Source organism: Hylaeus anthracinus, unplaced genomic scaffold (assembly GCF_026225885.1).
Source record: "Hylaeus anthracinus isolate JK02 unplaced genomic scaffold, UHH_iyHylAnth1.0_haploid 11982, whole genome shotgun sequence".
NCBI lineage: Eukaryota > Metazoa > Arthropoda > Insecta > Hymenoptera > Colletidae > Hylaeus > Hylaeus anthracinus.
The window spans coordinates 10124273-10140592 of NW_026534330.1; the positions used below are offsets into that span (position 1 = coordinate 10124273).

The 16320-nt window shown below is 34.9% G+C and overlaps 1 protein-coding gene across 1 annotated transcript in view; it reads left to right on the forward strand.

Moving 5' to 3' along the window:
• The window catches only part of LOC128885863 (allatostatin-A receptor-like), a 45153-nt gene that overhangs the window by 13886 nt on the left and 14947 nt on the right, over nucleotides 1-16320 (forward strand). Inside the window, exons 4-5 of the mRNA XM_054140182.1 lie at nucleotides 86-352; nucleotides 1862-2110. Coding sequence (XP_053996157.1) covers nucleotides 86-352; nucleotides 1862-2110 — 516 coding nt within the window. The remainder of the gene's footprint in view (nucleotides 1-85; nucleotides 353-1861; nucleotides 2111-16320) is intronic.

Below are 16320 nucleotides of genomic sequence, written 5' to 3' on the forward strand. Positions count from 1 at the left end.
ACCATAATTTCCTGTGATCTGTATTGATTCATTTTTAAGCTCTTATATATGTATTGTTCATTTTTAACGAAACCGTTCACTTTAGTTTCAGGACAATGACACCACGCCGGCGAGTAACCTGACGGCTTGTCGAATCCTACCGCAGTACGATTGGCCGTTCTTCCAGATGACTTTTTTCCTGATGAGCTACTTGCTGCCGTTGATGCTGATATGCTTCTTTTATATTTGTATGCTCGTCAGACTCTGGCGCGCCGCTCGCGTTAGCGCCGAGAGTCGACGTGGAAGAAGACGCGTCACGAGGCTGGTGCTCGTCGTCGTCGGCGTTTTTGCATTTTGTTGGTGTCCTATACAGGTTAGCACTTCATTAAGCTCTATAGGGTGTCGTGAAAGTTTGCACAGACAGGAAATGCTAGTAACTATAATTGTATTTCCTTCGTATCATATCTGGAAAATTTTTTTTATCCCTTATCTGTTCAGACTTTAGGAACACCCTGTATAATAAAAATAAAGATTATAAAAGGACTGTTATTTATTAGTTTCGATGCAAGCGTTATTTGTTACGTAACGTTTTGAGTCCTCTTCAAGCTTCCATTACTCTAACGTGTCAATTTTTGAATTACAATTGAAACTAAGATCTTAAGAAAGTCATTAGTATTAATAAATACATCCATTAATTAATAAATAAATTAATAAATTAATAAATAAAATCCATATTTTAGAATTTTGGTGTTTTGCCTTGGGCTCCAAGATTTAATACAGATGTGTAATCTAGGTTATTCTTTTGATAATAAAAAGTGTTATTAAATTTGTGCGATAATTCGTGATTCAAAAAGCTGCAAACTTGTCCCTTGACTTAATCAATTTGAACTACGAGAAATCTCGTAGTTACCAGTGAATGGGTTAATGATGAACAAAATCTTCTTTTCCTAATTTCACCATTTTTCGACTGCAATATGTCATGCAATTCATCTAAATTTTTGGAGACAGTTTTACTGACTCAAGGGAATATAATGTCATATCAGCGACAAATATTTCAGTAACTATGCATTTCAAATGTAACTTCACCGTCCATTCCAGTCGATTTCTTTTTGATCAGGAATTAAAATCAGCAGATTGAATTCATTCGGATCCTGCCTATTTTTCGGTGCCGAGTAACAAGTATTCGAATACTCGTCGATGTAATAATCCATCCGTGAATTAACGGTTTGGTTGTCGCAGAAATCCTTGTAATACTAATCGAGGTATGCTATCCTGGGATTGATAGCTATCCATGTGTTTCCAATGATACTTGGAGAAAGACATTCCGAGGGAAAAATTTATGGCTCATACGAGCGTAACGTAATTAACTGCAACGTTATCCGCGCTAATGGAGATGGCAGATAAATCCTGGAAGGAAATTGTGCGGTGAAATTCGGTGGTAATTCGATGTGTTTCGTGGGGAATAGGTACTTAACCCAGAAGTGAACAATTATCGAGCGACAATTAATGCTATTCGTTTGGAAATTTTAGTGATAATGATTACAGATTACATCTCTCAAAAAAGTCAAACTCAAGAATCTCAAAAAAAAATACCTTCATCAGAATAATTGGTAGACACTGATCATAAAAGATTTAAATCGCTTAATTGAATTCTTTGTCTTATTTGCTATGATATACCAACCTGATGATCTACTTTTTTAATTAAAACAAGCGTCCATATAAATTCCGACAAATTCATTTAACGAATTAATTCCAAACTAAATTAACTTCAAACTAAAAATCTAACATCCGTATTTTTCTGATTCGATTGATATACTATAAATTCATTTTATTTATTAAGTTATCGAATCTAACATTTTCCACGTATTTTTGTCCACAAAAGGTAATCCTGGTGACTAAATCGTTGGGAGTGTATCCACTGACAACGCCGACGATAATGTTTCAAATAGCGAGCCACATTCTGGCGTACACGAACAGCTGTGTCAATCCTATTCTCTACGCCTTTCTGAGTGACAGTTTTCGGAAAGCTTTTCGAAAAATAATATATTGTAGGCCACGGCCGGACCCGAACAGGCAGTTGGGACCATTAACGAGAACCACGAGAGCTGCCAGTACCGGTGACATCCTGTAGGTAAGTCACATCATTATTGACATAACATTATCGCTTCGTCTCTTGTCACTGTCGAGTGACATACAATCATCGATTACATTAATAAAGGCACCGAAGAAAAAAAGACTATCAGAAAGAACAATTATTGACAATATTTCTAGTTCAAACGGCAGGAAATGAAATTTTTAAATCGACCTTATTCCCCCTTTTAAGCGATCGATTAACAATTAATTATAATATAATCAATATGCTTTTATTCTCCGGTGAAATTTCAGGGTGGGGTTCATTACTTTGGAGACAATTAGCTCGTGATAATAACGAGAGAGCACAACGCATCTTTTACCTTGTTCGCTCTTCGACCTGCGAAAAAACTCCCTTTGTTTTCTGGATGAGCTAGGGGGCTTTGAAAACACATTTCCTTCTTTTCTCGCTTCTCGAGGCGCTACTTGTGTCGCTGTAGGCGTAGGTCCTCAAGTTGGAAATCCAAGGCCATCGAAACTGCGCCCATAGGAGCGTCTCTGTTACAGTGACCTCGCTCTCTGGCTGCTGTAAATTACACTCTTCGTTCGCTGAGCGTGGAATTTCCTACATTTACCATCCCGCGTGGAAATTGTTCATGGAGGTTCTGCGTCGAATTATTTCCGCTTGGAATTTCGTCCATCTTATTTATAATCGCTGAACTGATTAATAATATCGAGAGAATGCTGCATTAATTATGATCCCTTTCAGAGTTCGGCTTTCTTTTTATACGCTCGTATGCTTCTTTTTTTGAAAGGAAAGTTCTTCTAATATATTATACGTATTTTATTAATATTTGGATGTTAATATTTTCGATATTTCTTATTATCGGGTTCTCCTACGTTAATTATTTTCAATACAAAGAGGAACGTTGGAAGAATTAAAGGAATATTTAAAAATATATTAATATATGTATAATTTGTAACTATAATACGAGTAATGGTATCAAAGTGTACACAAATGAATGTGTTAGAATTATGTTTACAATATGCGGTTAAGTAATTTCATCATTGAATATCATTGAATATTATCCTACTACGTGTGGCAGCTATTATTATTTTGGTGTTATTATGGCAAGTGCTACTGTTCGACAAATCGTTAGTCGCCGTGTGTCTATACATTTCGCTGGAGTCATCTTTCAAAAAAACCCAGTAAACTAGTTTCTTCTCTTCTCCTTCTTTTCATTCTCTTCCATGTTTACTGTTTTACTCTCAGCTACTTCTGATTCACTTCTCGCCTTACGCTGTCCTCTGAAATTGAACAAACATTTGACTCTGCAAACAAAAATTTAATTTAAATTATAATTCACCCATCTTTAACGAATACTTTAATTAAATTTCCGCATATCTGTATAATTTACAATAAGGTCACCGTCGAAATTAGGTAAAGAAAAAATCATCACAATTATTAATGAGTTCAAAATATATAGTATACCAAAAATAATAATATATAAAGCTTTCATCGAAAATAAATTGGAAGTCGATGACTATATCGGCATCAAAATTATGCGTCCGAAATATTTTCCCCTTCTGTTTGAATACATTTGATAAAACTCCTCTATCAGTTCCCACAATATCTCCGTTGCGAGATTTTCATAAACTCGCGAGCACTAATAGCTTCGTTGGGTCCTTTGAGTACTTCTCTGGGGGTTAGCGAAATGCACAAGCTTTGTTTCACCTTCTCTGAACATAAACTCGACTGGGTACCCTTTTTTTCACTCGCTGTTCAGCTACTTCGCTCACGGTCTTCATCCTAACTGGCGCTACACAACATAACTTACGTTGTAGAAGCTGGAATGCCTAGAGTCCGTAGAATAGGTGCAGACATAAATCACAAGCGCTCAAAACATCCGAGTGAACTGCTCCCGGAGGTTCAGCGGTATAAGAAAAGGGTGTATGGTGTATGGCTGGACGAAATTGAAAGCGAACTGGGTTGGCCGTGGGCGTTAACATACCATGACGATAAATAAAGCTAATTTTAATCAACGCTTGACAAAAGACTATTCAGTACGAAAAGTTAATCTAACGATTCGTGAAAAGCTTTTTAATTATTCGATTCCATGATTGAGATCCCTAGAGCATAAACTAAGGCAAAATAAGTGATTATGAACATATTTGCTGATATTTAGGTATTAATGACACATGTATATGTGCAAAAGTATAAAAGGATATGAAAAAAAAATGAATAAATATATCAAATGTACAAAATAAAGTATACATTGCAACATTTAGAAGTCAAAACATACTTTAATTTATGTTTCTATTTTTCATTTGTATATATAAAGATGTGAATTTGCATAAACATTCGTAGTCTAGTTATAATATCTTGTGTATAATTGTTATAATACCTTTACACACTAAATATAACTAATGTGCAGCTTTCAAGATTAGTTTTTTTTTATATCAGTTGTTTATAACTCAAAGGAAGCTGCTTGATTATAGGTACCAATTTATGGAAGAGTTTGTTTCAAAATGTCTAAAATTAAAAAAATTTATTTTTTATAAAAGATTAATATTTGTATTCGACAAATACCACTGATATTATTAGCATTCCGCATTTAATAACTTCTAGTCATTCATTTCGAGTAGACTAAACCACCAGAACCCGCCTTCAGTGAGTTTAAGTAGAGTAGGACAATGCTTGGTCAGACAGTAAGTAGAATAAGCCTTTAAAAAACGATCCCCTCGTGACAGGTCTGCCTTTAACCGTTTTGTCTACCACGTTACAAAACTTTTACTGATCTCTCGAGTTCCGTGACATACAAAGTGGTTTGATGGAGGAACTTATATGCGTGACACGTAGGTATACTGGAGTAGAGAAATATAGGGAGGTCGTGAAAGCATTAAGGGGTAAAATCCGTAACGCACTTGGATATCGGAAGTGAAAATCTCAGGGACGCTGTCTGTATACTTTTTGAACACTGACGCATTAAGGTTTTGTATAAACTAAGGGGACCGTCGGCATGCGTGACCCTGTCCAGCAGAAAACACTTTTGACGGTTTGCACTCTCGAGAATATTGCTTTCCACGTCATTTGAGAGTGATTCGAGTTTAAATCCAGCACATAACTATAGAAATAAATTAAGTTATTTATTGCAGTGAATTTGTTAAATTCTATTTAAAAGTAGTATTTTGTTTGAAGAGTACTGAAAATAGTGGAGCTTTATTTTGAAATATTTTATTTATCGTATGTGTCATAGTACACGTGATATTGAATGGGAGGTTCTAAGTCATTGTTTTGTTTGTATTTGCATTTTTTCTTGTTTTCGTGAAAACGGGTTGCACACGTGAATCTTTATTTCCAAAATTGTCAACAGTATTGGAATTTTCTATTTTTTTATTTTGATCCAGAATGAATGAAAATATATATTGCAGCTTGTGTTGGAAATAATTCGTGTTTCGGATTAGTAGATTTGCCCGGGTGAATGAAAATTGCGCGACATTCCAACAAATTTATCGTTTGCGAAGTGGAAAGAAACGAATTCCTTTCAACTAAACTGTTAGGAGGATCAATAACAAAGCGTAATGAAAATACGGGGAAAACTGTATTGGCTCACCGTTCAGGAGTCGCATTAAATAAAAGGAGTTCGATATTTTTTATAAAATACAATTTCTCCGGATGTTAACGTTGACACACTAAATATTTAATGTACCCGGTGTAATGGATGACTAAAATTGAAAAAATATACTTCAGCGGAATTCATTACCCAAATGTGCGTCCTATTTCTGCGGTTCAAAAATTTGCTTTACTTTTTACGAAACTTTAAAAACTATTATGTTAGAAAGTGGTGACGAATTCAGGAATGAATTAATAATAACATTACTTTCTAATTTATATAACAGGTATGACCATAATATTTTTAAATATATAACAATAATTACGTATTTAGTGGATAAGCTGATGAAAACTGGAATTGAGTCAGATTCTTGATTGGTTTATCAAATCAGATTTAACTTAGTAAAGTCCACTTATCTGGTCACGATCTTAATAAGTATTGCTTTGCAGAGGATTAGAGGATGAAATTGACATACATTCCGCGTTTGTGTCCCATCTGCTCTGTCGATGTTAATGCAGTTTTCCCGAATCAAAAGCTTGGAAACTTTTTTCATTAGGCCATAGACACAGCCGCTTATGAGGCATCCGACTTGTGGAAAAAGAAGAAAAGCCCAAAGTACACCCACTCGATTATCGTGTCTAAAATGAAAGAGCTCCGTATACTGACTGAATAGGGAAACTGATATAAGCAATATGGATAATGAGATTGAAAAAACCGAAGACTTCACTTTGAAGAAAAGTGCTTTTTAGGACAAGTTTTCAAGAAGTTCATTATTACTCTTTAGCAGCGTACCTCTGACATTTAAATTAATTACGAAATTTTAGCGAATAAAGTTTGTAGCTTTGATTTCAGATATTTCACTTTTCATGATAAATATTAGGTAATAGAAATTATTTCTGAGTTTTTAATCAAGAGTTCATTTGTACACCTAATGTATCGTTATACCTGAAAAATACAGTTCTTTTTTTTTAATATTGGATTCTAGTAGAAAATAAATTAACGACTACGTCATATTGACGAGTAACATATAATAAACCATGTATTTAACGACGATGAACAAAGAATAATTATTCAACGGAAAATGCAGATGAAAATCTTAAACCAATTAGTTGACTAAAATTATGAATATTAAACAAGAATACAAACTAATTCACGGAAGGATTTTAAATAGTTATACGTTTTGCATTCAATTTATTCAAGTTGAAAAGAATGTTTGGGAGATGAAAAACTCTCCACATTCGAACCAGTAAGATTCGTATAATATTATTTTGAAGATCAGTGGTGGAAAGCCTCTACGCAAACGGAATATTCGACGTCATTTTAACCCTTGAAATTCCCCCTCGCATTCAATGATTCATCGTTTAGTTCACGCTGATGAAATCTTGGGTTTTCGGAAACCTAAATCCTGCAATTCTGCTTATTGATGATACGCTGCCGTACACGTCCAATATTCTCCTCTACCGTAATTGAACCCCTGATCGTGGCGAGTCAAGTACGAAGCCCTGTAACTGATAACGTCGAATTCCACGGCGAATCATCGATTTCAAGAGAGGACTTGTGGCGATAAAATGATCGCGATAGAGCCGTTGCTGTGAAAGTATTAAATGTGGACTTCTAAATAAAATTAGACAATTTTCGTGTATTGTTTGGTGACGAATTTTTGTATAATTTATCATTGAAATGTTCTTTGTCTACATCTGGATGAAAGAAGATGAATATATTAACAAATAAAAATGGTATACCAATTATTTTATCTATTTCAAAGCAAGATTTTTAATGAACGGTTTCGAAAAGTGCATTTACTTTTTGAAAAATGTTCAGTCACATTTTTGTAATAAGAATATCATGAAAATAAATACATAAACTTTAAAAACGGGAGAAACGTGATATTGAAATTTTATGAAAAATTTAATCTGACCATAGAACTGGTAAAGCAGAAGTTCAGAGATACCACGGGAAACGAGTACCTGTAAAATCAGATCTGCAGTTTCGTTGTTTCGAGTTTATTCTTCTCGTAGGAATACTGTGTCTCAAGTCTCAAGATACGATATCCCACGAGAAGCTCGCAATCGTTCGCATTGAATGAGAGTGTCTGTACCAGTGGTTCGCAACCTGTGTCCTTCTTAGGCCAAATAAAATAAAGCAATTCTTCCTGCAAATCGATTTTCATGACTTCGTCGATTGTATAATTATATATAAATAATTAATGATAAATTAATATATATTACTGATATATTTTTCACCACTCATCAAACTTAATAGCTTATTTATACCTTAATGTCTTCCAATAATTTTATCGGCAATTACATTTGTATATAACAGTTAAAAGTATTCCAGTCTCGAAATACAATTTAATATTATGACTGACAGCCTGATATTTTTCATAAAAAATTTTGAATTTCCCTTTACTTAAAGAGCAAGTGTAGATGCACCACTGGTCTGCAATATTATTCCAAACGTTTAACTATGATCGCGAGGACATAGGGACCGCATTATTACTCTTTCTCACTTTCCCCTGGCGTCATTTGACTTTAACGAGCTGTACATTTCAGAACCTTCCTAAATCCCAAGCGGATATTCCGTATGTAAAATAAGCAATCCGTGCAGTGGCTTTTTCCGTGTGATTTTCATACATGACGATCCCTGAGACCGCACAACTGTGTTAGCATCCGTATTTTTCAAGTGCGAACATGTATACATACATATGATACGCTGAGCACTTTCTGCGATAAAACGTGCGCTGGAATGAATACAGCCTTGCTTTCCATCGTACAGGAAATTATTTCAATATTGCACCCAATAACCATAAATAACCGTGAAATGTATACGGTAGTCCCTCGGTTATTCGACCAGATAGGGGCGAGGGTTGATTGCATAATCAAGGCGGTCGAAAAATGGGGTGGATTATTTTCTTTTGGGTGATAGTAAATGTAGAAGCAGGTAGCTTAGAATAAGTATATCATAGTACAGTTTCCGAAGCAAAATATATTTGCAATGCATTTGAATAATAAATTTCTTGTCAACTTGTTGAATATGTAATAGTTGTTTCCATTTTTGTTATGTATTGTATATATATTTAAAAAATATTATATTTCAAATTTGATGAAAATTATATAATGTTTAGTAGAAATGTAGTGCTTCGTTTTAGACATTCGTTTGATATGCAATATATTCTACAATTATTTTTATTAGCAATTCTTATTTTATTTTGATGCTTTCTGGCTATTGTAGAGACCAAGCTTAATCTTTGATTTAGAGATTTATTTTAAGGTTCACAGTAATGTATCTTTGTACACAACATTACGTGTCCTTTTTCTCCAGGAACGCTAATAAATTTGTGCAATCGTTCAGCCTGGATTACGCCACGTACATTTGTCCGTAGGAGAAACAGTTTGTCCGCAGCAAAACCAGAAACGATGTATGTCCAGTGTGATTTCAACGGTGTTTTCAGTTATGTGACTAACAATTTAATTCCGTTTTCCTTATTTTTTATCATTTGCTACAGCCTTTTTCAGAGTAATTTTTTAAACAACATGGCAGTGTTCACATGCCAACTGTACTTAAAAGTTAAATATTATTCAATTCTTACCTGAGAGTCATTTCTACTCTATTACGTGGATATAAACAATTTTATATTAACCCTTTGCACTCGAGGTTTTGTTTTCTGGTATCTATCAGCAACTCGAGATGCTTTCTTAGCATTCTATTGTCACGAATGCTAAGCTTAGATTAACTTCGAAAATGAGATCATTAATTTGAGATTTGAGATTTGAGAATCAGGTCACCTCTGTCTCAACGATAATCATGTTATTCACATTTCGAATTCCAAAGAAATTAAACCTAAAGAAAACCTAGTGGTGACTGCGAGTCACCTCTCGAGTGCAAAGGGCTGGAATTTAATTAAAATTTGTGAAAATGAAAATTAAAGTAGTAAACTAGTAAAAAAAGAAATAGTTTCACAGAATTGATAATGAAAACAATAAAAATTAATATAATAAACTAGAAACGAAGAAATAGTTTCATAGAATTATTTAAATATTTCATTTATTTTACAGACCGTTATTGACATCGGTTTCTAGAACTATGTGTACTCACGCTTCGAAAGTTGCGCGACCATAATTAAATAGGAATTTTCACACGTTTGCATCGGCTTCCACATAGCGGAGCAGAAAATTCTTGGCACGGAAAGTGGAAACGGCTGGAAATCAGATCGCGTTTACTAAGGTGGTAAAAGGTACGAGGCGGTGCTATAAATCAGGATGGGAACAGACTCGGAATCAGATTACGTTAAAAATACGTAAATTGAACCGATATTGTTTTAAAATACCAGAAGAGTCTATTCGTTGGTAAACTTTCCTCGTAAATAGAGATTTTTACTTTCATAAAAAATTACAATCTGCAGGTTTATTTCTGAGAATAAAAACAATTTAATCCATCGCCGACTGTTTTCGTGAGAAGCTCAGCATCGCTTGCCCCAGTCTAAAAAAAATCCATTTGTTTTTATCTTCACGAATAAATCCAGAATTTTCATTCTTCACTCTCAATAAAATTCAGCCAACTCTGCTCACAAAGTGCAGATCTTGCAGCTAATATTTCAGTTGTGGCAAACACTCTGGCGATTCGTGGAGATAAAGCGAGATAGAAATTCTTTTCATCTGAAGCTTCGCAAACAGTGTGGAAGAACACGTACGTAGCCACGATTAGGAGTCATATCTGTAAATTGCTCCGGGATCTCATAAGCTTTTCGATTTCCTTCCGCAGCAAAATTGACATATTATCTCTCGTATAACTCCACGGCTAGCGGAAAGGGGCGTGATCCACCACCATCACTTTGTCAGGATAGCAGGTGACAAATTGGTCGTGAGTTCCCAGGTTATGTTCTAATATTGATGGTCCCAAGGGAACGTACGTACGCAGCGTATGTTTCTGGTGTCCCATTAAATTTGAAAATTCCGTTGGAACGTGTCGTTAACTTTGACTTATCTAAATGCATGGTTTAAACAGTTTCCATCGTTAAATGAGCTTCTCTCGAAATATTAAGACTGAGACATTGCGTTTTTAATTTTTCATAAATTCTCGGGGAGATTAATCTTAATATATGGTCGTTGAGTGTGCGTTGAAGAGGATAATGGGTAGACAAGACACTGATGAGGTTTTAACACCAGTGTGGTAGCTGCCGTGCCATGTTTGCGGAGTAATCGAATCAAATACTAAGTGCATTAGCGCGGAATTACTGTTCCGTGTATTATATCTCAGATTTTTACAAATTCGGAGCTGTAAAACATTCCAACGTGGCTAATGAGCGAATAATGGCTGAGACGTTGCCTTCGTTTGATATTAATAGCCTCTGAAACATGAATAATGAACATTGTTAAATATATAATGCGATAAAATATATAATTTGAAAATTAAAATTTTTTTCTTTTTATAGTTTCTTTCGTACATGTTAGTACGTTAGAGATGTTAATATTGTTTTTGTGCCACGTTTAGAATTAATGACGCTTATCGAATCTGGCATACTACAAACGAATTTTGCGATATATGTGTTTTATTTATATTAGTTAAATTGTATTTTTGTTGCACTGAATTATTATTTTTCCATATAGGAAAAAGACAGAAATTCCCTAACATTTAAAAGTAAGACAATTATACTACCCTCGCTACAGTCGGCTAATAATCAAGAAAGAAACGAAAAAACGACAAAAACAATTTCATCGCCATCCGTTACCAGTTAAAAGATTAATCCACTTAATTTCCACTAATAATCGATGTCCTTCATCAATCTCCACGATCGGTAACCCGCTTCTTCGTCTTTCTCGCGTTTTATTAATTCCGATTAATTTTGTTTCCGATAAAAATGGAAATTTTTCATTGCGCGTCGCTTTGAAATGTCCACGATGCAAAAACCTCGACAAGAAATATGCCAGCTACAAAAGATTTATCGAACACGTTCGCATACTATGAATAAGTAATTCCTTGATTTCCGGGGCCTAGATCGATTTCTTTCAACCCTCCGGACTAATACACCTCATATATCACTCGCGCCCAAAGGCTTGCAAAAATAGAATACAGCTGAGGGAGGCAGTGTATTGGCCATTTCTTTATCAGAACTTATCAGATCTTTGTGATTGATCGTGAACGATGAGCAGAATGCGAAAGCAGAGGGGTATCAGTCCATGCGGATGACGAAGGGAGCATTGCGGGATACCAGGTCAACCTCTGCAATCCTGCTTTTCAGTCCACGGGTAGGAGATAATAAGCTCTGGCGAAGAGGGATGAAACCGGAGGGAGAATGGTGCTAATTTTAGAAGTACTGTTCAAGCTGGAAGCCTGGACTTTTTGCGAAAAGATCGCGAGAAAAAAGGAATGTACCTATTCGCGCCTTATCTGTTTGCTGATGCGGATTCTTCCAGTCTGGAGAGGTTTTGGTCTCTTGCAGGTTCCTAGGATATTGTTTCGTTCAGACTCTGTGAAATATTTGACTCTGTCTCTCCTGCAACTTCGTAACATTATTTAGATATTAGTAGAGGGCAGCTGTCGTTGATTAGAACTTTCAAAGCATCTTCAGTCTATCATTGTTTACTACTACGTATAAATATATGAAGAATTTTCGAAAAGAGGATTTAGAATTTTCTTTTTCAAGAAAATACAAATAATACGGAGTATATCCAATTTTATTTTTTAATTTTAAATCGCTTGCGTGTCAGCCTCAGAGGCTTCGAGTTTATTTAATTCAATTTTTAATTGATATGGACTACATGATAACTGTACTAAACGGATACTGATATTTTGAATGTAGCAGTTCAGCGTCGTTTTATGATTAATGATCGATCCTCCTTTTCTAATAATAATTGTTAAAAGTGATTATTAATCTGAACGTCGATAATTGCTGTTGAAACCTGTTACTGGACGAACTTAATCGAATAATAGACATACAAAGCTTTAATGGTTGCAAAGCAAGTTAAATACACCGAGTGATTTTCATTTATTACGTTAGGTTCGATAATTCACATTGAGTAATCATGAATATTCAACGTTTATTTAAAAATGCTTCATTACACGAGTTTTTATATATTTTAATATATTAAATTTCTATGAAAAATCGCTCTCGTAAAAAAAGCTGGAAAATTCCATTTCGTATCTAATTTTTACGAATCAAGAGAAGGACTCTCAATTAATTTTTGGATATCAAACATTAAACAATTTTTGCCAATATATGAGGGACTTCAAATAAAAACTACTTGAGATTTTATTGTGAAATATCAATTTCATTAAATCCTGAAATTGAGTTTTAAAATTCGAAAATATTTAATAAAATATCTTTAACCTCCATAGTATTTTTCGTACCAGTTATCGATGGGGTGACCGACGATTTTCAGTTTTCTTTGCGTTTTCGGTACGTTTGCAGTTTCCTCCACTTCTTTCCAACTTCTTTCCTATAAAGTATCCCTCGTCACTGGTAATTTTCCTGCGAACACAACGTAAATCTCGTTTAATCGGGGATATCGCGCGAATTACTTGCGATTCACTGGTTTTATCGACTACCGAAAAGCATTTTTGCGGGAAAGGATGAAGCTATTATTCTTTGCTCTTCCTTTCCTCGGGCGAAAACGCCTGTCGAAGTCGTCGAAGAAAGATCAAGTTAAAACAGAGGGGAAAAAATTGTCGGAATGGAAGAAGAAATAAATAGACGCCTCGAGCAGCGACACGAAATCCTCGCCACTTTAATTTCTCCCGAGTTATTTCCATGATGATGGCTCCAACTCGATTTGCTTATTTATGAAACGGATTTAAGCACTACGCTCACGCAATACTGTGTTTGAAAATTGTTTAATCAAACAGCATTATTACGGTGGTACGTTGACTTTTCTACTCCGGCCTCTTTAAGTTTCTTTGTGTTTCATAAATTATTGAAATGGTTATTCTAAATTTATTAAGTGTTTTGGAAGCATTTGAATATATCCACACAAATAGAAATCAATGTGAACACGTCATATTTTTATTTATTTTAAACAGTTACTCTTTTATGTGCTTTCAGTCTTTGAATTTTGTGTAATTTTGTGTAATGTTGTAGAATCGTTTGTGCTATCGCGTTGCATGCTAACGTTCGAGGAGTTTCCCGTTATATTTAGCTGCGTGGAGAAAATTTGTCACCGGAAGTGACTAGACATTACGGATTTGGACTTGGGCTTAGTTGCACGACACCGAGAAAAAAACTCGTTCGTTGCCTTATCTACCCGTTCTGTTTTTCACATGCACGTAATCATGCATGAAGAAGTTTCAGCTTCGCATGATGTCACACCGATGCTCTGTTTTAAACGTCAGCTTTAATTAATAACGCTGCAATTACACTGGCGCAATTTTCCTGCTCCAAATACGATTCATGCCTTACAATTAGCGAGTTACAAAATCTTCGCGTTGCTTCTTCCCACGGCGATTTTAGTGTATCATCCTTTTTAGATTTCAAAAAAATCAGTATTTTGTGCACTTTTTTCTGTGTTATGTATAATATTGCACAATATATCATTTTTATTATCTATTTTGTTGTTATTAAGTATTCCTCAATATTTGCCGAAAGTTTACATTCTTTTTTTCTTTGAAAGCTTGTCGATCGTAAACAAGTCAACCTGTTTAAAAATCAGGTTGACTTGTTTACGAATTCATCTAATAGTTTTTTCTTTGAGTAATAACGAATACGCTGATGTAATTTTCTTATTGATAAATACTGTTTCTTGAATTATCGAGTTAAATTCGTTTTGTTAGTCCCTATGTGGATCTGAAAGACTCAAAGGGCATCGTAAAAGCGTAGTGTATACTATCTTGCAATCATTTTAATCTGAAATTACGAGGCAGGTCTCTCTTTGCTTCAAACAAGATTTAATAAAGATGAAAATGAAGTGAGGAAACGAGGGGATTTCTTAATCCATTGAGCCCCGCTTCTCCCGATTAGAGACAGATCGTGAAATTTCCTCTACAGCGGAGAATTTTCGCTTTCAGCTGAACAATTATTTAATCTGTCCTTAAACATGAGCAAAGAAGTTGAGTAAGTCGGTTTATTAAATCGTTAGGTGTCAGTGTTCAATTTTGTGAACATTCCCTTATTGGATTTTTAAAGAATGAGAATGGTACCTAACAATATAAAAGAAAACAATGCGTTAATATAAGATATGAAATTCAGAGACGTAATAAATAAATTAATAAAACATAAAACTGGAAATTTATATTTATCATTAAGAAACGTATTATAAAATCATTAAAATCGACGTGCCTTTGGAGTGATTGTAAATCTCGTCTAATAGTCACGGATAACTGTGATGTTATTTCTAATAAGCGTCCAAGTATTTCAATCCTCCTTTCCACCCTTTCTAGCGAAATTATATCAAAACATTGTAGATTGTTGAATATCACGACACATATCCTGTGGTGAGTATTGCTGCCCGTGGCTTGTTTGTACTCGACATACTATATTTCGGGTCACAGTTAAATGAGGGACATATTTCGAATTCAGTTAGTTCAATTTACAAATGAATCGAAGGTGGAAATATTGTCGACTAAATATTTTAGTAAATTAAGAAATCGCATTAAACAAATTATTATCTTCGTAAAAATTATTATAAATACTCTGTCAAGGTTTTTTACAATTATTGTTAATTTTTTTAGCTAAATCTTTGTATTTTGATGATTTGAACAGCGAGAAATATTATCAACATAAAATTCAGAATGCGATCTCGTGGATATTGCATGTCGTAGATGCTTTCGAGATATCTACACCTTTATTCTCTGGTGACACGCAGGGTAACACAGTCGCATAAATCATAAAAGTGTCTAGAAGATTTCATACACGGTTCTCTGTTTACATTCTTCGGTCCCCAAAATTGATCGTCTTTTTCTTGAAATAACTTTTCACGTAGCAAACGCATTCAGGCTCTGCACTTGAGCTTTACGTGCCCATTCCTTCGGTGTTGTTATCGCACGGTTCACCTACTCTGCACAGATAAAAGTTTCGCATTCGTTTCTTGACTGACTGGTTGGTTTAGCGTTCAATCATTCAGAGGTTGAAGTTGTTCTTTCTCACCACGATACTAAACATTTCCTTCGATCACTGTGTTCCTTCTTGTCTATTCCAATTTTAATATCAATGTTTAATATTAATGTATGTTGTTAGCAACAAACATCTAAACGGCTGTCAGTTCAACGCCAGTACTCCCACCACTCGTTATCACTCCGGCTACAATTTATATGGATACCACGATCATAAGGTATAAAGTTTCCGCAAAAGTTGAACAATGGTAAAGGATCTCTGTTTCGCTATAGCTTCCTCAAATTGCCGATGAAGCTATACGATTCGGTCGTTCGAGTTTTATGAGTTTCACCCTTTTGCCGAAATTACATTGCTAAACAGATGACGCACTTTAATCAAACCCGCATCTGGCAATCTCAAATGTGTCACTGATCGATAATGGGTGTTCACGCATGAAGAAGAGAAACACATGGCGGAATCAAACATTCGCCCACTTTAAATCAAATTAATTCCCGGTAGATGAAAATTTCGTAGCCGTTCGTCGATCAATAAAAAAAAAAAAATGAACGCCTTCATACGTTGTTACGCGAATCGCGAATCCAATTAGTGCCACTGTAAAATAAAATCTAGTTCACC